General features: G+C 46.0%; 1 protein-coding gene across 1 annotated transcript in view; it reads left to right on the forward strand.

The window, feature by feature from the left end:
• Nucleotides 1-16,832, forward strand: part of WWOX (WW domain containing oxidoreductase) — an 897,629-nt gene extending 880,797 nt beyond the window's left edge. The window contains exon 9 of the mRNA XM_053915333.1: nt 15,696-16,832. Coding sequence (XP_053771308.1) covers nt 15,696-15,887 — 192 coding nt within the window. The 3' untranslated portion in view covers nt 15,888-16,832. The remainder of the gene's footprint in view (nt 1-15,695) is intronic.
• Nucleotides 16,833-23,355: the final 6,523 nt, after the last annotated feature.

Consider the following 23,355-nt stretch of genomic DNA (forward strand, 5'->3'; position numbering starts at 1 on the left):
CAACTGTAGCTGGAGGTTGAGGGGTCCAGGGCCACAGGCTCTAAGGCTGAGGTTGGCATGCAGGGTTATTAGGGATCGACCCCTCTGGGGCAGTATGGCAGGCAAGATGTGGCTGGTGCAGGACCTGGCTGTGATGCAGGAGCAGCAAGCACTTCAGCCAGTCCCAAAGAGACTGAAGCCTGGGTCACCCTCTGAGATGTCCTGAATGAGGCAAAGAAGGCAGGCAGTCCTTGCTGCGGGCTGCCTCCTGCAGGTGGTGCCCCATGGGTGAGGCAGTTCCTAAGGAAGGACTCGGCTTTCAGCAAACAGTAGCCCAGCTGCCAGGGAAATGAGTGTCTTCTGGTCCAGAACAGGGGTCTGGGCAGCACCCCATGGCCTCCACTACAGTGCTATGGGGCTGACTTTGTGGCCCTGCCTCTCAATGTAGAGTCATTCATGTGACTGGAGCGTAGGGGCAGAGGAAAGGAGAGAAGGCTAGAAAGGCAGGCCCTCTGGTCCAGAGTAGGAGCTTGCACCTTGCCAAGGAGCCAGAGATGAGTGGGGATAATGGGTAAGTGAGATCAGGACTGTTTTGGCGAAACAGTCCAGGTGGCAGTACCTGGAATAAAGTCAGTTAATGGGCTTAATTTGACATTCTAGATATATTATACTTGTTGCAGGAATTTCCATTGAGAAGGGAAAGAAAAGTTTACTTTTTTTGCTGTCCTACATCATTGGTTCTATTTCTCTTTTGAAAATGCTGTTCCTCCCATGTGGGAAAGAGTTGGTGAACTCAGGTAGTAAAGATCTCTTTGCTTAAAATATTCTTTTTGAAAGTGGGGACAATAATCTCACTGAATTCTAGGACAGACTCTTCTCATGCAATTTGATGGGCAAGGCCTGTTTGTGCTTTCATTTGAGGAAGTAACAAAACCAGAAGCATCTTCGAGGTTTTGTACCTTTGAGAGTTACAAAAGTGCCTTGTGAACAAACAGCAGCGTCCTCTTCTCTGTGCCTCCATCTGTGCGAGGACAAACTAAAGCAAGGGATCCTCAGCTTACGAACATGTACCAAACTCTATGTTTGGGATAACCAAAGGGTTATCTCCACTCACCAGGCTTGCAGTGTGGGGAAAATGAAGTAAATTCTGAGTCTATATGTGCCCAGCTTCCATCACTACCTAAAAATAATTCAGTTCCCTGAGATTTCCAGTCCCATGAGGGGTCCTGTCCTCTCTTCTCTCGGGTACCCTTCCCTACCCAGACTTCTTCCCTCCTCCTATACCCTCCTATTCTCCCCCACAACCTCACAGGGTCCAAGACCCTGTATCCTGCAATGGGAGACGTTTGGGTGGAGGGAGGCTGTATTGTTACAATATATGGATTCCACTTGTTGTAGGAAGGACCTAAGGCAACAAATGTGGTGTTTTCAAGGATGCTGAAGTCCTAGAGAGCACAGTTATTTCCCTGGCGAGCCGGGGAAATGGTGAGGTCTGGAATCAGGTAGATCTGGGATTGGACCCTGGCACTGCATTTCAAGAGCTCTGTGTAACCTTAAGCAAGTTCCAATTCCTTGAACTTCAATCTCCTCATCCCTACAATGGGGCTTTTATCTACCTTGCAAAACTGTTGTAATAGTAAGTAAGAGGATATTGCAAAGTTTCTAGAATGGTGTTTAGGACTCATTACTAAATACATGTTGACAGTTATGGCTACATAGATCCAGGGGAGCCAACTGAGTGGAATCAGCCTTTAAGTTAAGGGGACCACCATGAGCAATATCTAAAAGTCACAGTCTATGTCACTCTGCCCACCCCCAGTACCCCACACTGCTTTGGGTTTATACTTTCCCACAGTGCCTTACATGTCTTGAGGTCCTGACTCCTTTTATCACATGTTATGATCTTCCTCAAACAATCCCTCCTGCTGGACTCCACAGGCCATCAACTAATCGAGCTCTGGAGTGGGATCACACCAGCTTTCAAGAGCTGGCCGTGTGGATGTCTCCCCAGCTCTGCATTCTGCTGCTCATGTTGAGAGTGTTTACACCACAGGATCTGGCAGACACTACAAATCAAGGCCTCTTCTCCCCAGTTGTTAATCACTTACCAATAGGCCATGGTCACGAACCCTGCATTCACAGATATGTCATTTAAGCAAAGCAAAGCAGCTCATGGAAAAGTCCATTTTAATTAGCTTATTACACTCCTCATCCCCGCAAAGAGGTGGCTGTGGTGGTAAGCTGAGACTTTGTGTTGCCTTAGCAAGGCAATTCCATAATACCAGACAAAAGCTATAGGTTGGCAGTTCATTTCCCCCCCAATACTTTCCACTTCCTATAGTGAAAGCATGAACACCCTGGACAATGGACGGGGTACATCTCACTGTGAGGATGGGAAGTGGTTGATACATGGACCCTAAGACACTATGGTCATGAATCTGAAGCTCTATCTTTCCACTTACCAGGAAGTTATGTATCTCAGCCTCTAGGGAGGGATGAAGTGGTGCTGAAATCTGGGGCAATTCTGGATCTGCCCTGATATGTATAAGTTTAAATCAATCAATCCTTTACCAAATCCTAGGGAACAAGAAGCAGCCTTAGAGAATAGTATATGTTAAAAACAGTCAGGGAAATTAACTCCTCCCCTTTTTTCTTATTAAAAGGTTATCCTTTTAATAAAAGGTTGCTCCTTCGTGGGACTCGCTCCATCCTTTGATCATAGATTCAGGGTAACCAATGGCCTCCCTCTCATGACTTTTTTCTTGGGTAATCGAATCCCTGGCTTGGTCCCATTGTTAGCATCATGCTCAGGAGTCTAATGACCCTTGCGGAGCATCTAACTGGAGACACTCATCCCACCACTGGATAAGCAAGTGACCAACATCATTGGGAAGGCCTGAATTTTGTGGCTGAAGATGCCATCCAGCAAAGGGGGTTAAGGGCATGGACACCCCAGGTTCCAATTCCAGCACCACTACTCACTAGCTGTGTGACCTTGAGCAATGCTTAACCTTTCTGAACCTCAGATTCCACGTCTGTCAGATTGGGAGTATTATAAATGAGACAGTACCAAAAAAACATTTAATGAAAGCCCGGGATGCTGTGCTACTTATAGTTGTTCAAAGATCTACTATGATGATCGTGCAGTATCTTCACCTGTGGGTGTGCAATGCTCTCCTTCACTTGGACGGGAAACACCTTCCCATTTACCTGGACACCATGGCTAAGAGTCGGGGTCCACAGCCAAAGGGATTGGGTTCGGCTCCTGACCCTGCCACTTGCTTTTTGACCACTGCCTCTTTGGGCTTCAGCGCCTACCCATAACTGGGGATGGTGCATGTCAACAGCCTCAAAGGAATCTGGCACAGGGTGGACCCTCATGGGCAGTGTTAAAGGCACATCAGTCCCTTAGCAGGCAGTATACAGGTGGCACATGATCAGAACTCAGCAAACAAGTGTTAGTGGTTACTAAATCATTTAACATGCATGAGCCCCAGTTTCCCTATAAACAAAATGGGCATAATATCACCTGCACAGGGCTCCTGCAAATTTCAGCCAAAATTCTGGGGCTTGGCACCTAGAAAGTAGCACAGAAGGTATCCAGGCCCCATATGGGAGTCCCACATCAAGGGGACTGCCTTGTAAAGTCATTCAGCTGGGAATCCAGAGGGCACAGGCAGTGGAGGACAGATTTTCAATCCCCCTTGGCAACTTGAGGGGAAGCTACACAACTAGCTTGTGTCCTCACTCACGCCTCGCTTGGTAGCTACTAACATATTGTGTGCCTTAATTTTTACAAGCCAGGCAGTTGTGAGAGGATGGATCCTTCCAGGTGTGGTAGCCAGAGGGGCTAAAAAACCAAAATTGCAGAGTAAGATCTTCCTCAGTGTACCCGGTTGTCATCAGTTCAGCACTTCTCTACACTGAGGGCAGGACAGTTCCAACTGCAGTTGCTTATCGTGAGCTCACCCTGGGAGATGCAGCCAGATTGACCCGAGCCTTGCCAGCCTCCAAATGCTCCCTACGTGAGGAGTAATTTGCAAAAGAGGAACACAGCAGGGGTGGGGCTCAGACCCCTTTCAGACCCCTTCTGAGGTATTGTCCAAAATCACATGCAGGCACAAGTGACACCCCCAGCTCAGGGGTCTGAGGACTGAGAAATGGGCTCAGAGAGGAGGACAAAGGTCCCTGAGGCCCCATGGACAGGGGCTTGGCCAGCAGAGAAATCAAATCACCCAGAGAAAGTATATGTACATAGCCTCATGGGACTAGATTTCCACATTTATGCATAATTTCAGGATGTCACAGAGTGAACAGCATATGGGGCAGAAAGCATGAGCTATGAACAGGAACATGGACTTTGAACTGAGACAGACGTGGTTTGGATCTTAGCTCCAGCATGTCCCAGGTACATGACCGTGAGTTACTTTACCTCCTTCAGCCTCCGTCTCCTCCTTCTGAGGCTGTTATGAGAATTAGAAGTAATAACAAGTCCTTGGCACAAAATAGGCCATCATCAGCATCGTTAGTGTTTTCTGTTGTTGATGGCTATCACAGTTAGGACTGGACTCGCCTGCCTAAGGGAGCTGCTATGGCTCACACTCTCCCTGGCCAAGATGCAAGAACTCAGGACAGCTTTGGAACAAGATAACAGAGGGGCTGGAAAGTGACTGCAGTGATAAGACTGTAGCTGGGCAGGGCCATCCAGCTAAAGTCGAGGCGCTGGGCCAGGTGATAGGCAAGTCTCTAGAGGGAAGGCCAAAAAGTAGGTGATATGCAGCCTTCCAGTTTGAAGTCAAAGAGGAGGGAGAATTTCAGACCAAGAGAAAAGTTTAAGCCTGGAGTTAGGAAACAAGTCACTCTTGGGCAGCGTGGTGCCCAGAGACACTGGGTAAAACTCGGTGAGAAAGGTGACTACTTGACTTTCTTGCTTAGAGGGCACTAATCCCCTCCCTTTCCCGTGTTTTTAAATCTCTTGCATGAAAGAAAGGCAAGATACTTCGATCTGTATGCTTCCTTCTTTAACCTTTTAATAAATGGAGTTGTAGCTACCTTTGAACTAGTATCTACTGTGTACTCAGGAAATGGCCAAATGTTGTCACTAATGCTGCCAAGATCCACGTGCGTGGGCTGGTGTTATGCCCATTTCATGGATAAGGAAACTGAGACTCAGTGGTTTGTCACAGAGCTGCCATGCATCAGGATTCAAGTTCAAGTATTTCTCGCATGAGCTCCCTGGCTTTTTCCACCATCCCATAATGCCACCCAATCTGTAAAACCACCCAGATCTTTCCTCGCCCTACTCCTTCTCCCCAGTTCCCTCCAGGACTGAGAGGTGATGCTCATTCTTATTCAGGAGAGGTTAGAAGGTGTCTCTCCCATCCCACAAGAACACAGAGGGCTTTTTAAATGGAAACCTACAGGGAGTGAGGGCTGGTTCTTCACTTGCTTTGCAGGAGAATTGGCCTGGATTTGTGTATAGTGCCAGAGCTGCCTCATTTTTCTAAGGGCCTAACTTTGAGGCATTCTTCAAGGGCTCCAGAGAGTCCCTCATGCCATCAAATTAAGTTTGGAAACTTCAATAAAAACATCCTGAAGGAAACTGTCAATTAATGCATTTACACAGAAGCATGATACTTGGGAAAAACATCTTCAAATGCAAACACTCTTTTCCAACCATTAAAAAGTTTGTGCACTGCTTGGTTTCCATAGAGACCCGAGGTAATAGCCTCCTTCCCCTCACTGAAAAGTGAGTGTCTCTTGATTTCTTTCTTTCTTTTTTTTTTAACCTTGGTCTTTCATACTTTTTTCTCCATCTCCATTTATGAAAACAAAAGATAACTAAATTGAAACCTGTCCATGAGATTTGTCTGAGGAAGGCAGCTTGATTTATAAGCTCAAAGAACTTCATTTTTGCTCACCTCCTTATTATTTTATGACTTCTACAGATAGTGTTGCTACCTACAGGGAAGAGACAGAGAACTTTCAATTGACCGAATGATTTCCCTGTCCATCAAACACACACTCAAAAGGGAAATGTTAATAGTCTGTTGAAGAGCAAGTGAGTTTTCACAGGATGTGGAGCAGAGGTGGGCAAACAGAGGCCTGTGGACCAAATCTGGCCCACTGCCTGTTTTTGCAAATAAAGTTTTATTGGAACACAACCGTGTTCATTTGTGTATGTGTTGACTGTGGCCAACAGCAATGGTGAGCTGGAGTAGTTGTGACAGAGACTGTATGGCCCACAGAGCCTAAAATATTTCCTCTCTGACTCTTTGCAGAGCAAGTTTACTGAGCCTTGGTAGACAGGACAGAATTGGGGTTTGGAGGCATTTAATGGTTTGGTCACTTTGGGCGAGTGCTGATCTTGCAGTGACTGATTTCTGCATCTTTGAACTAGGAGTGGCAGAACCCTTTCGTAGGGTTTTGGGGATGTAAAGCACCTAGCCCTGTTTCACACACATAGGGGAACTATGAATATGAATTCTTTTTACTCCAGATCCTCTTGCTAGAAAATTCAAAGATGCCTATTTATGATTCTAGAAATTTTTCAGAAAACTCATAAAAAGTGTGTAAAACCCAAGCCAGATAGTTCAGGCATTGTTCCTGGGCCCCCCGCGTGCCCAGGCATCTCTTCCCTGGAGAAGGTGAGGGAGCCCGGGTGGGGAACCCTGCTCAGGGATGAGACGGCAAACAAAACAGGCCACAGCAGTCTAGGAAGAAATCTTTAATGTCTATTCAGCTTTAAAGAGTTTGAGAGGGTTTTTTTTTCCTTTTAACAAACCAGTTCAAGTACATGCCTGCAGATTATAAAATTACCTGAAATTGCCTAGAATATCAGCATGCATAGCTTGTTAGTATTTACATATATTTACATAGGGAAACAAGAGAAAGATCTACAGTTATTTACAATCTACGTAGGAAGAGAAAGGTGGCCTAATTGTATTTCCTAAAATACAGTAGATGAGTAGTCAGTACATGCATATTTAGATAATATTTGCATGATAGAATGCAATTCAAAAAAGAAAAAGACATACCTTTGTAACTTTCTATGCTAAGGTGTTACATCATCAAGGTAATTTTTTTGTTTTGTTTTGTTTCTAGTCTATTTGCATCAACTGCTTTAAAATGTTCACTAACACCGAGGCAGAATTATTTACCCTGGCAATTAAAGCAACAGCACACATGATCATTTCCTACTAACTAGCAACAAGCTGCTGGTGAATGAAATATCTATTGTTTCTCATTACCCATCGACCACTGTGACGAGATCTCTCTTTGTAAAGGCAGCGCCTGAGCTATCACCATTAATTATGGAAGTAATATAAATGAGACACTCTCCACACTATGTTCTACATGAAATATTAACAAGGCCAGCGTCTTTGAGCCTGAGAAACGATCTGTTGGAGTGAGCTCTCTATGGAAATGCACAAACCTGAAGCACTCGTGCTCGACTGGAAGCGGTGGGGTTGGACGTGTGGGGGCCTGCCTCTGGGATCTGCCTTATTACAGAGTCTGTTCTCCTATTTGTTTCTGGGCAATGGAGTTGAGAGTTAGTTTGGTACCATGACGTGGCCCCATCAGAACATCCTGTGGGGTTTATGCCCCCCCCATGCCTTTCCGGAACAATGTTGTCAGACTTTTATGTGACCCAGGTGTAAATGAACTATCCACCTTAAATTTGAAACAAACAGCTTGTTTGGGGTTTGCCCTGAAATCCTACCTGCTCACAAAAGCAGTCAGTTCTTGGTGTTCTAAAAGGGCCAATGTGGTAGGCCAATGGGGCCGAGTGACTATGTATAAAGGAAGGGGGAGTGTTTTGTTTCACCTAAACTATGAAGGGATTCTTTGCTCCATGACATTAAAACTGAACCCATTAATTCTGCCTGGTAATAATTTCAAAGGTTCATAGCAGTGTACATGGCAAATACAGAGGCATACATATATATACATTATACAGAACTAGCTACAACTGAGGTTAAAGACATCGAGTAAGCATGTAAAATGTTTCAAATGAAAACCAGCTAAGTATCTTCTTTTATCTCTTATAAACGCTCAGTAGTGCCTTCTGCACGGGCATCGAGGTGGCGCGATTGGAGAACCTCAGCAACATGCCATCAGATTTGTCCCACGTCGAAGGATGGTGCATATTTTGGTGGTGGATCTCTGTGGCTCTTCTGCGTAGCTGTTTCAGACCAAACCATGGAAGAAAGGATACCCCAGTGCAGTGTTCCGTCCCAGCAAGAGAAAACCCAGTTAAAAGGAAACTGTACTTAGAGCAGTGTGGGCATTCCAGGGAACACTGGCAGGCAATGCCCAGGGAATTCATTCATGGATATAAGATATAGTCAATGACATTCTCTTCATTGCAATGACCATCTCTCGGGCCATTCAGTTCTAGAACGTCTTTGGCAGGCACAGGTGCAGGTGGAATATGCGTGCATGACATCACCCACCTGGATTGTCCTTGAAGCCATCCCTTTTTCCTCCCCCTGTTCCAAGGAATACCTCCCTGCCTCCAACGAAAGCACTTTAGAGTCTCATAATAACAGCAGTCCCAGAAAGATGGAATCATTCTAAATTGTATGCTTCCACTCTTTTGGGACCAGTCATAAATCTTTCACAGAACCCTGGGATCCTGTATGGCAAGGATTCTGGAACAGGCAGGAGGTATGAAAAGGGCCTCGTTTATTTCAAGGGAAAGTTAGAACAGTTCACTGAAGTGAAAACACAGGTCCTGAAAGCCTACCAAGGTCACTCTGCCCTTAAGTCCTGCTGAGGGCTAAGTGAAAGTTCTCCCCTGCCTGGCCCACCCAAAACAAACATGGCTCTGGACCCCTCCGGAGGGTTGGGACTGGCTACCTATTCTTCCCCCAAACTTAAGGCTGGCAAAGACAAATGTATTCTCTTGCTTAAAAAAAAAATGTTTTCCAGCTTCCCATCCTGAACCTACTGGTGTCTGGGCTTTTTCCTGCAAACATTTCTCAGAGAACTAAGAGCAGCACTCCTGACTTGCCAGCCCCTTCCGTGCTGGTCTTCCAGTCCAGCTCTGCAAACTCCCTAGCAGTCTTGCTAGAAATCCACGTCTCCCATCGGGAAGAATGGTGTGGCCTTGGTAGTCTCACTGGGATGTGGGGCAAAGTATTTGGGGTGACGGAACTGCAAAGGAGAAACTGCAGTGTCGACTTGTAGAGTCTCTCCAGATGGAGGCCTAGGGACATAGGGCCGACATCTGAAAGCTGCATCACGTTAGTTTCCCCTCACACATTTCACTCAGGAATGAAGTGGTGGGTTGCGGACTGTGCTGGTCCAATTGCATTTATGGGGACGGATGGGGATATCCCATTGCTTAGCCCTCCCTTGGCCATCACACCCCTTTCAGAGACTATGTCCCCAGTGTCTATGGGGAATGACACCCCTTCACCGGCCGTGGGAGACACAGCCAACTGGAAAGGAACTTCTGAGGTTTTCACAGTGGTGAATATGTGTTTAGCAGTGGCCAGAGGTAAATATCCAAACACTTTGCCCAAGTCCATTGTGTCAGAGGGTCATGTCCTCTCCTGTGAAGCTAAGAATCTAAATGTAACCTAAGTTAGTCTCTGGAATATTCTCTCAGACATTTAAAGCCTCCACAGTTAACAACAAATACCCGCTGTCCTGATCTTCACTACTTCAGCTTGAGCAATTGTGTGTGTGTCCTTCTGTAATAAATGTTAAGAACAGCCCGCAGTCCAAGCTCCTGAAGGCCACAGGGAAGTTGTTTGCACACCCACAGGAAGCATCTGCATGTAACTAGGCCTGTATTGTTTAGAGCCTTTGTAGGAATCAGTTGTTAGGAATTTGTAGGAATTAATTTGTTAGGAATTAACTGGGGGGAGAGTGGGGAAGGGCATTGGATCAGAGTGTCCCCTGCAAACCTGACCTGGTGTGTCAGAGGTCATCCTCCAAAAGGCCACACTCACTTTACTTGTCTGTGAATTCACAAAATGAAGACTGCTTAGGTTTACTCGTCCTGATGTGGTTTAGGCTTTGAAAAAAGTCTGTCATCCAAAAGTAGTTTCCTTGGCTGGGCCAAGCTGGCATCTGGAGGTGGCATTTTGAACCAGGTGACCTTTTTGTTAAGGGTCATTTGCTACTGGATCTTCTGAGGTTTCGCTGAATCCTCACTTTTCTTCATCCAAATGGATATAATTTCAACTTAGTTCACTGACTAAATCAACAATGGAAAAATTTCCTTTTAGCATTTCTCAGGTGAACACAGGGCAAACGCCGCATTTCACTTTAGGCCGTGCCAGGGTGTCACGCTGTGGCGAAGAAGAAGGCCACGAGGCCCTCCTCATAAGGACGCTTCAGCCAGATGGGAGACACAGGACAGGGATTAGTCAATGTGCAAATATCTGTGTCACACATCTGGGCAGCGAGGTTCTCATGGCAGTTTGTCCAAATTCTGGAGCAGGTCCCCCTGTACAATCATCTGTGTGACTTCGGACAAGTTGCTTTTGATCTCTGGTACTGAGTGGGCTTCTCCACAAATAATTGTCCCTGGCTCGTAAAGGTGTGTGGGGGTGAGAATGGCATGCTTAGAAAGCCTTCTGTGCAGCGCCGGCCTGACCCAGTGTAAGCTCTTGGCTAACGCCGGCCGTCGCTACCACGTGAACGGTCCCTATTTGCAAAAACTCCCTGGAAAAGCATGACCATTTGGAAGACAGTCCTTCAAGTTGAGTTCTCTGTTCTCTTTTTCCTTCTCACATCATTTTGGTGCAAGCTGGTGTGTTGGTCGACTAGCACTTACTCCGTGACCTTATACAGATGTCACAGTGGAGGAAGGGGGCGACCTGTCGGATGTGGCTGTGCTGACAGGGGCGGCCCAGGAGCCTCATTGCTGTCTGAGCTGCATTACACTGTGAACAGATAAAACACGTGGCACATTTGTCAACCTAGAAGATTGTTCTTGGGAAGTAAGGAACTCACCACCTCAGCTTTTGTATGGAACGGCTTGCTTCTGTTTGTCTTCAAAATCAGAGGTTCAAACTGTGATCGTTTCGGAGGAATACACAAACTGTGATGTGTATACGGAGACGAACTCCAAAACACAGTGTTGCACTTTTCCAGTGGCATGGGTATAGCCTCTCTTTCAGGAGATGGAGGACACTGAGAGAGTGTGGGGGCGACGTTTATTCCACTGTGACAGGTGCGCTCACTCCAAGGCTCTGGGGTAGATTATTCTGCTGTATTCACAGAGTCACGCCCAGGTGGCTGGTTTTGCATTTAGTCAGGTTCGTTTTGTCTCCAAGACCCCGGATGAGGAACAGAGAAAGCATTGAGGACTTGAAGAGATGCCTGCCTTCTCTTTCTGCTGCACCTGCTCACCCTGGATGACCTCTTTGCCCCAGGCATGGAGCACAGTAATCACTGCCCTCTCCCAAGGGCCCTTCTCCCTGCCCTTGGGGTTCCAAGCTCAGGCTAAGTTCCCTGACACATTTCCTTACACATCTTTACTTTCTGCAAAAGTGGATTCATTCAACATATTCTGAGCAATGTCCTGATATCTGTATACCTGTAATAAAGCAATCTTAGAACCTCTACTCTCAGAACCATTGAATATATATAGTCTGTGACAGTATCTATTTTTATACATCTTCTAGTTAAATCTACTTTAAGACAGGAATCTCTTTTTTCTTTTGAATAAGCATGCATTTTAAAATAGAGAACTTGAAAACTAAATGTTAACTGTGTGATATGTGTCCTTATTAAAACATAAGTTATATTAGAGTACTAACGATGCATTACAAATATCAATAGGTGGTGGCTTTTCCTTTACTATGTATTGTCTATTAGAAACCTCTGTACCTTTCCCTTTAAAAGGAGTCAATGTTCATTTTGATTCCATGCTGACAACTACAAATGGATGGCTAGCAGTTATCAAATAAATGTTGATGAAAAGCGGCTACTTAAACATTTTCAGCCCAATGAAGGGCTGGGGAAGGATGTATAATTTAGGTCTCAGGGCCTCAACTATAAATAAACAGCAACTGCTTTCTAAATCCACCTTCCTGTAGCTGGAGATCATGCTGCAAACCTGACAAATGATTTCTGAAAGAGAATGATGAACCTTTATTACCAAGATACTCTTAATCCCAAACAAGAATCCTGGGTAATTTTACATACACTATAAAGATTGATGGCATGGTTCTCTGGCAGCTCACAAATGTTTGATCAGATCAGAAATGGCATTCAGGCATGATGAAAGATTCCACCGGGCCTCCCAGAAACTCGCGACCCTGTGTCCTGCACACCCCAACTCGCTGCCAGTTCCACAGGACGGGGACACTGGCCCCCGTGCTTGCGATTAGTGGCTGAAGCCCTACAGGCTTCTGAGAAATTGTTCTTAAAAAAATTGCTCAGGGGGACCCACAGTCCCAGCCAGTGTTTCATGCCAAGGTGTTGCTGTTATCTTATCACAGCGGATCAGTAAACAGCAGTGACAACTTGCTAGAACTGGCTTCAGGTATTTTGTAATGGAGTTGGTAATCCTGTTTCCCTTATATGACTCTTTCATCTTTTCTGACTTATGTACTGGTGCCCCACCCCCAAGGTGGTATGCAAGTCACTTGATGTGACAGAAGTGCTCTTTTAAATTTGTTTTTGTCAGTTTGAAGGGGTTTTATCTTGTAGGAGCAAGACCAGCTTATTTACTAATGAGATTTCTCTAATGTGTCTCCATCTCATTCTGATGATAAGCAGACCCAAAAGCTGATGAGCCAAAAATTAGAACTTGTTATTAAACTGTCATCGCATGTGCTCATATAAAGATGTCACTCAGAGGCTGCCATTGGTATAGTTGAAAAGGGAATTCCCCGAGAAGCCAAAAGAGTAGTGGGCTTGGGACTAAAAGGTCTTGTCCCTACTTAGCTGTCCCACAAGAAAGGAAAGTAAATCGAGTACCGGTTGACTTGAACGTGAATCAGAGAGGGGGACTTTGCCTGACGTACACAGTTGATCTTCGAGTGGAGAAGGTGGTCTTTGCTTTCGGGTGCCCCTGCTGTCCCATGTCCTTCTACAAAGCCAGAGACACTTGATGCAATTTATATGCTGGATCACCCCAAGCCTGGTGGCAAAAGAATCAGAGCCAGCTCTTGATAAAAGATTGGGGTTTTCTGAAATGTATGGTTTTCATCACGATAGCCAAAGGTAGGTCTATACGGAATGAGGTCAATTGCAATTGCATTCAGATTCCGTGGAGGGAAAACGCATGCCCCCAGCTCCCTCATCAGTGCGGTTCTGAATCAACGTAAGTGCAGAATTTCTTTGCGAAAATACCATTCCAACAATGCAAGAGCGCGATATGATATCATTTTAGAAGGTCACAGTGGCAAAATATTACATTGGGTTTGGAAGAATTCCGCTTTCTGCTTTCCCAAGTGGCCTACTTTAATCTTTTCTCAGGATTGGTGGAACTGTGAAAGGCCAGTTTGTCGTGCTGTGTAAATGCCGGTATTAGAAAGATTCTCGAGTGGGGGTGGGGAGCCTGGATGTGGAGGTGAGCTGGCTGGATCCTCTCACCCCTTAGAGTGGATGGTAAATCACCTGACCACTCTTTGGTGGTTTTGGCAGCTGCAAAGTAAGATGGAAATCTAAGATAGATATCCAGAAAATTATGCAAAACGCCATCCCCACCTGAACTCTGCTAAGGAGCAAAGCCAAAATGATATTTGGCTTCAGTTGGCAGGGCAAGCGTCTCAATTCTTCAATTTGTCTTTAGATGCACTTTGCTCCCCTTTTTTCCACACATGAGATGCAAGGGGTCAGAGAAGCCTCTTGAAATTCTGTAGAGAAATGTGCCAGGTGCTAAACAAAGGGTCGTTAGGAACAAGAATTCTGTGGAAGAAAACTTGGATGACGTGAACTTCTTTCCATTAGACTTGAGCCACACAATCGATTTCAACAGAAAGAGCTGAATCTGAGAAAATAACTTGCTATTTGGGTAGTGGGCATGGTGAGTGGGGTGGGGAAGTAACAACCAGTTAAAATTTAAGTAAGTTCAAGTCCTGTCCAGTGTTCAGGTTCTGAACTAACGGGGCTTGTCCGGGACAGTCGAGCACCAGCTGTGGTCAGAACTCGTCTCTGTCCCACGCCCACTCCACTCCTCACCTCTCCCCACCGTTGTGTCCCTTGACTGTATTTGACCATTTGGTTTTCATACAATTCAAAAGTGACAACAGACCCTGACGCTGAAGCTCCCCCCAAACAAACAAACAAAACCCAAGTCTGTTTCGTAGCGTTCTCCTCAAAGTCTCCCATCTTGAGACCCTGGTCCTCGGAATGACCGTGGCTCCCAAAGGTTCTAGAGTACAGTCATAGTGACCCCCCTAAACCATGTGTGGGGCATGATTTTCCATTAAGCACTCTGCTTGAGCACAATGTAAAATAAACCTTGTAGGGACATAAAAATGGTAAGGTTTGGGTGGGGACAGAAATGCACTCCCCCCTCAATCAAAGGTCCTTAAAGTTTTTCTAATAGTGACCGTACCCCTGGTTACCTTTCTCCACCCTCTTCTGCACCCCCCTCCCTATCAGCCTACAATTAGTTGATGCAACAGGGCTGTGATGCACATAAATAACCATAAGATGCCAGATAAACTGTATTGGTTTTAAATTAGAGCTGTGCCTACTGAGTCTCCCTATGAACACCAGCCTATTATTTTTAATTATGGCTTGCAAAGCAAAGTGATTTCTTGCCCTCTTTACAGCATCCCTGACAGTATTCTGTCAGCTTGAATGATATGGGGCCTCCTCGGCACACACATCCCTAGCCACAGCGCCAACCGTTACTCAAAAGGTGACTTGAAAGTGATCAATTGCACTCATTGCAACTTGCATGTTGAAGTGGGCTGGGAGGAGATGGGCCCCCTAAGTCACTGCCCCAGTGCTAAAATGGGATGCATATGACCTTTAAGAAAAGGTTTCCTAGGATCTGGATGAATTAATGAATGTGTTATGTGTCTGCATGGGGCACGTGCAGACACTGTATGTATGGTGGGGAATATGTTCACGTGTGTATGCACATGTGCGTGGTGAGGGACATGGGCGCATGGGTGTTAAACATTGCAACACAGCATTGCAAACCCTCCCCCTTAACACAGCACTTCAGCACCATAGGCAAAGCCTAAAGGAAAGAGGTGGCACCAGCCCTGCTTGGGTTTTCTACCGAATGGGCCGTTATTACAGTAGTTGATTTAATTCAGACAGAAGGTTCTAGAAACATCTTGGTGTCAAAATGAATTATGCATAGAGAACTCAAGTGGTTGGATGAATTCCTGCTTGCCACCTTTTCCTCTTTGCTGGGAAGAGACATCCGATGTGATTGCTTGATGTGTGTATTTATCTTGGAAGCCTTTTCCATACGAGGTGTGAAGAGCCACACCAGCTTGAGGAGCGGGGTTTAGCTTCTGAGATCAGATGAAATCCCGTGTTCTAGACACCAGCGGGGTTTACGAGCTTGTTTTTCCGGGATAGGTACGCGACCCTCTGTTTTACCGTCTGTGCGCTGCGGTCGGGCCCCTTTGCCGTGATGCTGAGAGATCCACTTGCAATGGGCCGAGTGGGAAGAGGCTTGCTAATTCCCAGTCAGAAGAAAGTCATCTCATCACCTCTTTTCTTAAAAAAAAAAAAAATAATAAAAACAAGTTTTTTCGTCTTTTCCCTTTGATTTCCAGCAACAAGGAGCTGCCACCACCGTCTACTGTGCTGCTGCTCCGGAGCTGGAGGGCCTGGGAGGGATGTATTTCAACAACTGCTGCCGCTGCCTGCCCTCCGCGGAAGCCCAGAGTGAGGAGACTGCCCGGGCCCTGTGGGGGCTCAGCGAGAGGCTGATCCAGGAAGCACTTGGTGAAGGCCAGGCCAGCTAAGCGGGAGCCCAGGCAGACCCTGGCACACACACACACCCCACCCCCTGTGCGTGCACGCCCGCCACTGCCAGCGCAGGACCCTTTCCAACTTACTATCCCAGGTGCCTTTCCATGTCCCTCCCACACAGGTCCGCCAGAGTAAAGGGAGTAAGAGTAGTCACTGCAGATGGGAAAACATTAAGTACCAATGGGAGGCAGGGAATTTATTCCAGGGGTAATTCTGGGGCTGGCTTAGGCTTGGGTCCCTTTGCTCTCCTGGCGCTGGCCTGTTTGAAAGGGAACGCTCAGTTGGTATGTGGGGTCCTTGTCTCCTTGTAGAAGCCCAAGCAATTCCCTCTCACTGTCTAGAACAGCCTGGTGCCCTCTGTCTGCCACCCCACCCCCCTCCCCCAGCCACCACCACAGCTACAGCCACCACCACCACACTGCAGCCAGGAGCTCTCTCCTGTTTAGGGAAGAAAAGTGAGGGTTGATCCTTCTTTGCTGCGTTGATCCAGGAGATCATTGTTTCGTTCATTCTGACCACATCTCAGTGGGCTTGGCAACTCTGGGGGAGGAGCTGCTGAACCTTGTCCCCGTCTCAAAGATGGAGGTGACACTGTGATGCTGAGGAATTGGTGGGATAGACAGAGGAAGGTACTCGTCCTTTGACTCCCTTGCCAAACTATACAAAAAATTCTTTAGAGATTACAGCAAACACATTTTGCCAAGCACCCCCTCGATACCTTGACCGACAGGGAAGGAAGAAGCATTGTGTTCATAAGAATTTAGAGGATCGTTTTGGGGTAGGGGTGAAAAGTCATTCCCTTCATTCTTCATTCACAATTCCAACCCGATGGTGGAGGGTCACAGCTCCTCAGTGCGCCTGCCTTAGTTAGCGTTCTGCTTAACATTCCTGTCACCCCTCCCTTCCTATGCTTAATAAAAGAACATGCTCGAATAGTATCACCTGAAGTTTGCCATCTTTCTTTAAATGTTTCAGTTCCAGTTTTGGGGTGTTTTTGTTGTTGCTGTTTTTTTTGTTTTGTTTTTTGTTTTTGTTTTTTTTTTTTAGAAAAGAAATCTAGAGGAAAAATAAAGCGCTTCTTGTTGATGCCAGGAAAACACCATTCTTGCTTCTTCTCTGAGTTTGTTTTGTTTTTGTGCTTTGTGGCTGTCTGTGGGCCAAGTCGTCTCACGCAATTAGCATGCCAGCGTCATATTTTCTGTTGAAGGAAAAAAAAGAAAAAGAAATGTGAGTATTGTTGAATTTCACCTAAAGAAGTTTTGTTATTACTTACAGTGGGTTATTCCGGTCCTCAGTGGTCTGTTTGCCCTGTAAGAACCAAGTTCTTGGAGATGGGAGAATATCTCCATGTATTAGAATGTGGGAGGTTTGGAGGCTCTTTCCCACTCACCCCTTTTTCACTGGTGCCTTGTTTTCCACACCATTCCAAGGATGTGAGGAGGTCCTATTTGACCTGAGGAAGAGAATGCTTTTGCTAAAACACCAGGAAGGCTGGGGCAGGGTGTGCATGTCACTGTTTCCCCTCCTGATAGTGGCACCTGCAGTCCACACCACATCATGACCCTCTCGGCCTCTGGCTCTGGGGGGCATCCAAGCAAACACCATTGCCTTCCAGTGGCCCATAGCCCAGCTACACCCTCCAGTCTGGCGATATTTTCCCTCACAAAACCCTTGCCGTCATGGCTCCTCTACTGTCATGACCCAGATCGTGTCACTCTTCTGGAGTGCTTTGGAGGTAAACTCTTTGCAGAAATGACCATCATAGTTCTCCCATTCTCCACACTGTAATGGGTCATCTCCCGCACTCACGCTGGCCTTGGCCACATGACTTGGCTTGGCCAATTGGAAAAGTGCTTGTGCATTGGGGATTGCCCTTTCTTGATGCTCTGTAGAACCTGGCAACCACCTGCTCGACTGCCGGATGACGAGAGACACCTGGTCGCTACCGTAACTGACATCAAGCTAACTGTTAGACATGTGAGTGAGGCCAGCCCAGACTACTCAGCCCCAGCTGGACTGACCCAGATGAGGAGAAACTCCTCCATCAGCCTACAGAATGGTGAAAAATAAAAGTTTATTATGGGAAGCCACAAAGTTTCAGGATTACTTGTTACGTAGCAAATGCTAGCTGACACAACTTCTCATCTCACTGAGTAAAGTCCAACTTGTTTACCATGGCCTAGGACTTCTTTCATAATCTGGTCATCATCTTGCTGCCTGATCTCATATTCTAGCACTTTCTCTTCATCTACTACATGTAGCCACTCCATTCTCTTTGTGTTGTTGAAATATGCCAGTTCCCTTCCTAGGCAAGGCCTTTATACCTGCTGTTCCCTCTGCTGAAATGCTTTTCTTCCAGAAGCTTGCATGTCTTCCTCTCACGCTATATTCTGGTCTCTGCTCAAACGGTACCCACTTTCTGAGAAAGTGACTGCCTCCATGGTGGCGCCCACATGCCCTTACCCTTTATGTTTCTCCCCAATGCTTAATGCTGTTGGACACAGTATGTGTCTATCTGCAATATTTGCTGTTTTCTCCCTCCACCTCCTGTAATATAAATGCCACTAACCTGATTTGTCTGTTTGGTTCACAACTGTGGCCTCCGTGCCTTGAACTGCTCCTGTCACGTAGAAGGTGCTTAATAATAACCACTGAAGGAAAAGATGATTCTCAGTGACCAGGCAGTATGTTCATGAAAACAATCCCCGTCATCGTGGGGATGACCGTGAGCCACACGCTGTGCCAAGCAGGCTGCAATTTACATCTCATTTCTAATGTGGCCATGACCCTACCAGGCAGCCCCCCTCTTCCTGTCTTATGGATGAAGAAACAGAGGCCAAGATGTTATACCAGTTGCCCTGTCCTTAGAGCTCATAAGCAGCGGAGCTGTGATTCACACTTGGGCTGGTTTGACCTCGAAGTCATGCCTCTTCCCTGCACCATTCTTGAATCAGTTAGATGTGTCCTTCTTAAAGAAAGGAGCATCATCCTGAGGTCTCAGGCAGAGCAGAGAAGTGACTTTATGGGTCTGACTCAGGCTAAGCTTTAGGCATTTGGCGAAAGTGAAAGTGAAGCCGTGGCAGAGAAGATGGAGTATCATCAACCAAAGCGATGTCCAAAATATCAGAGACCCAAGGAAGAATCTGCAGGCTGCCTGCCTCCACATGCTGTTTAAGTGTGTGCCGACAGATTCCCATGTGGGCCCTGCACCAGGCAGGCATCGTGAGGTTTGGAAGGATCTTGACGAGGGCAGCTGAGAAATGCACTAAATCATGAAGCTCCCTGAGTTAGACTGAGCCTTCAGACAAGCAGTCATTCAACAAACATGCACTAATTGCTACATGGTGGACATTCGAAGTTTAGGGTAACCTCTCCCACAGCTACAAAGGAACATGTATCTCATATCTGTAGGAGTCTTCACAGTGGGCAAGGTCCTAATCAATTTTACCAAAAGGCCTCCAGGGTACTTGAAGATAAACCAAGGCCCCAGAAAAGCACCCAGGCCTCCTCTTGCCCACTGTGCCCTGAATCCACTGTCAGACATGCTAGTCTCTGTGAGCCATTTCTCTTGCCAGACACATTAATCATACTTCTAATTTCATGTGAATTCCTGGATAGGTGAGCAAGTAGGTGGCCTACACCCTCACTCCATTTTTAGCTTATTCTAAGCCCAAGGCTATTGTCCCCCAATCTGTCATGATATATGTGTGTATATGTATAGATACATATGTAATATCTATGCAATATATACTTTAATTATATAATAATAATCCTACTTTACCATCATCACTACTACTAACTGCACACAGTAATTACTGAGCATCTACTACGTGCCAGTGGCTGGTCCAGGCAAATCATATCCATCTTATTTTATACTTGGATGCTGAAACTGCAGTTTGCAAAGTAAGCTATCCACAGCCCCATAGCTGTGCCCTTAAGTAACAGAGTCAGTATTTGAATCCAGGGCATGGCCTTCGGGCCCATGTGCCTCCCACTGCATCACACTGTTTAACGGGTAGCCTACAGACCAGGAGAATGTGCACATTAAAGGTATGCACTGGGTGAATTATTCACAAAGGAAGGCTATCTGGCTTCCCCACTAAGCCTGGGGGCTGACTCTCGTCCGGGTGCCCAATGCCTCGTGTGAACTTTACAAACTGTTTCTGTATTTGCCATTTATCCAGCAATGTGGCTTCAGCTCCACAGACTGTGCTGGTTGCAGTGAGGTCTGCAGGCAACCCTGGCTCTCGCTTCTCGTGGACTCAGTGTCCAAGTCCTCCACCATTGCTCCAGTGCCACAGAACCACTCGCTTAGGAAGAGTGAGCTAGCTTCTCTACAGCCTTTTCCTTTCAAGTTGCCTGCGCTCTCTCTCTCTCTCTGCCTGTCTGTCTCTCTCTCTCTTTCTCTCTCTCTCTCTCTCTCACCCTAAGTTCCTTTAAACCCAAGAGGCAGCCAGTTTCCACTTTCACGGCTGATGAAGGGAGGGAGACCTTCCTGCAACTTATCAATAGGAAATAAGAAGTTGAAGCATCCCCGGCAATGACTGCAGCTGTGGCTTGTGGTTTTGCTCTTTAAAATGGGGTGATGGGTGGTTTTGTTTTGAACTTCAGCGTAGGAGGCCTGATTGCTCTCGTGAAGGTCAGCACCAGGCCACGGAGCCTTGCTTTGCAAAATGGCTGCCTGTCCTGGTCAGCAGCCGGGACCAATTTTGTGAGTTGCACTTAAAAAAGCATCTAAAAGATCAATACTTGCCTCGTTTGTGAACTATTAGTGCCTTTCACCAGTCAACCAGACTAGTTTGAATTTTATAACCTAAGTAATATAACAATGTATTACCCACATGATCACTGGACAGACTGCTTTGAACTATGTTTATTGATGAGATGATGTACTATTGATAGAGGCAATTTTGTAAAAGAAAAAGAAAGGCTCCACTATTCTAACACAGACATTTTCATCTTTGTTTCTTACCTTCCAAGTCTTTATACTATTCGGTTGCATTCTCCCCTTATACTTCCCCCCACTACACACACACACCAAATTGTCTTCTTTGTCAGTTTCCACAGTTATTTTAATGGATGCATAATAGATCTTCTTGCTGGTGGGTTCCTATTTGGAAACCCCTGCTATGGGACCCTTAGGTTCTTTCTAGTGTTTGCTGTTCGAACTGATGGCTCAGGATCTTTACACATGCAGCTTTTTCCTTTTATTAATGTACCTCCTCAGTATGCGTCTGTGGGGCTGAAACTTTGGGATCCGTCTGTATATGCCATGTGTGGTCTGCAAGGGCCCCAGACAGCAGAACACACATGTTCCTGCTTTTTTACAACCTTATCAGTGTTGGGTATTGCTGTTTCATTTTTTTGATGTATTTTAACTTCATATTGTCACAATCTGTAACTATTTATATAAAATATCGCCAAGCAGCCGATCTCTAAAGTCTAAGCGTTTTGTCTTTTGTTTTCCCACTGGACTCAACTCACAATGTTAATTCAAGGGGCACTTCCGGGTGAGTCGGCATTTGATTTGGGTAGAACAAAAAGTCAGTTCAGCCAAGACCCTACACGTTTACCACATTATTCAATCAGGGGATGTCCTGCCTGTTGTTTCTCGTCAATCACCAGTTGTAACAGGACATGGACCCCATCTGAATGCCTTGCCAAGACCAGAACCGACACCCGGTTCACTCTGGCTTATGCCTTTAGCCCACTGGTTCCAGTGCGGTCTGCTGTATGAAATGTGCCACACCACTCAGAAAGATGGTCTGGCGTCTACGCTGATCTGTTTACAAGGCCACGCCTCCGGCATCTTCAGTGGGAGAGAATAAGAGCTTCTTTTAATTTTCCAAGTGGAGATATGCAAACAGAGGCTCCCCGTCACTCCTTCAGATTGGAGAGGCAGCCTGCCTGCCACCAGCTGCTCCGATGGTGTGCGGAGCTCACGAGGAGCTTGTCCTTCTCCTTTGGAATCACGGCAGTTTCTCTCATTGGATGCTGGGCACCCCAGATGAGGAAGCTCACTGTCCTCAAGTGTCATCTCCTGAGAGCAAAGATGTTGAACGGAAACGCTGGTTTTGTTCATTTACATCTCAGGGCTTCTGAGTTAAACGGTACTGTCCTCTTTTCACAGACAAGGAAGATATTAGAATCGGGGGCCACCACTTCCTTTGTGACGTCTCCGAATTCCACCTCTCTGAGTCGGTGGGTCTGCAAACCACTCCGCATTTGTGGTTTCTCTTACCCTTCCAACTTTATCTCTCCCTCGTTCTATTTCCTATAGACAGACTCACGTGGACCCCCCCCCAAGCTGAACCAAAGTGGATTCTATTAGTAATCTGCCCAAATACGGTCTTATTCCTTCTCTATGTCCTTTAAATATGACTTGTGAGATTGGTTCAGGGAAAGAAAAAAAAGTGTCCGATTATTGCATTTACATGCCATCGATCCAGAGATAACTGCTGAAGAATTTTCTTGAAAAAAAATTGGTCATGTTTTCATCAGGAAGTTAAAATGAATGCTCAGCATTTTAACCTGGGAGAAAAAATCAGGGAAACAAGTGTGGCCACAGCCCCCACTCCTCAAGGACAACCACTATAAACATTCTGGTAATATTTTCTTTCCTTTTTCAAAATGCATTTTAACATTTGCTTGTATCTCTTAAGTTTTAGTTTTATATAATTGTGATTATACTCCATACATAGTTTTATATATTTCAAACTAAATAAATCTTCAATAAATCTTTTAATGCCTTTTATGAGGCCGCTATATTCAGGGAACAGTGATACCATAGTTACTTAATCGTTTCATTATTATTGGAGAGTTAAGGTCCCCACCCACTATATTTCATTAATATAAATAATGCTTCAGTATATATACTTGCATCAGGTTTGGGGAGATGGTTTGATTATTTTCCTACACAGCAAACGAGATGGAAAATTTTCAAGTCTCCAGGTACCTACTGGCAAGAAACCTTTTCTGGGCTGCCCACGTGACTGGTTCTGATCTCTGACAAGAGTTTTCTCTGATGAAACCGTGTGTGCTCTCCCCCGGGTGGATGTGCGGTGGCTCAGCTCCTTTCTCCCGAGGACCCTGCCTGCCTGGTGCGTGGTGGCAACTAGTCTCCTGCGGAGGGAGTGCTCTTTCCCTCTGGAACCAGGACAAGGGAGAGCAGGAGCTTTGTGTCAGCAAAATTAAAAAAAAAAAAAAAAGAAAAAGAAAAAAAGAAAAGAAAGAAAGAAAGCTGAATGTGAAAGAATCAAGCTAAATTTGGGGTCAGCCGGTTTTGCCAGGCTTTTTTGATAGTGTTAATTGTTCTGCCGCTGAAGAACCTACTGAGGAAGTCTGAAGACTTTCTTGGCCCCGTTGGTGAGTGTTCAGAGTCCTCAGCCTGTTTTTCTGAGACAGGGCTCGCCCTGGTCCCGGGGAATTTTACCTGGTGTGGCTGAGACAGGAAGGCCTCTA

Source organism: Desmodus rotundus, chromosome 12, assembly GCF_022682495.2.
Source record: "Desmodus rotundus isolate HL8 chromosome 12, HLdesRot8A.1, whole genome shotgun sequence".
Lineage (NCBI taxonomy): Eukaryota > Metazoa > Chordata > Mammalia > Chiroptera > Phyllostomidae > Desmodus > Desmodus rotundus.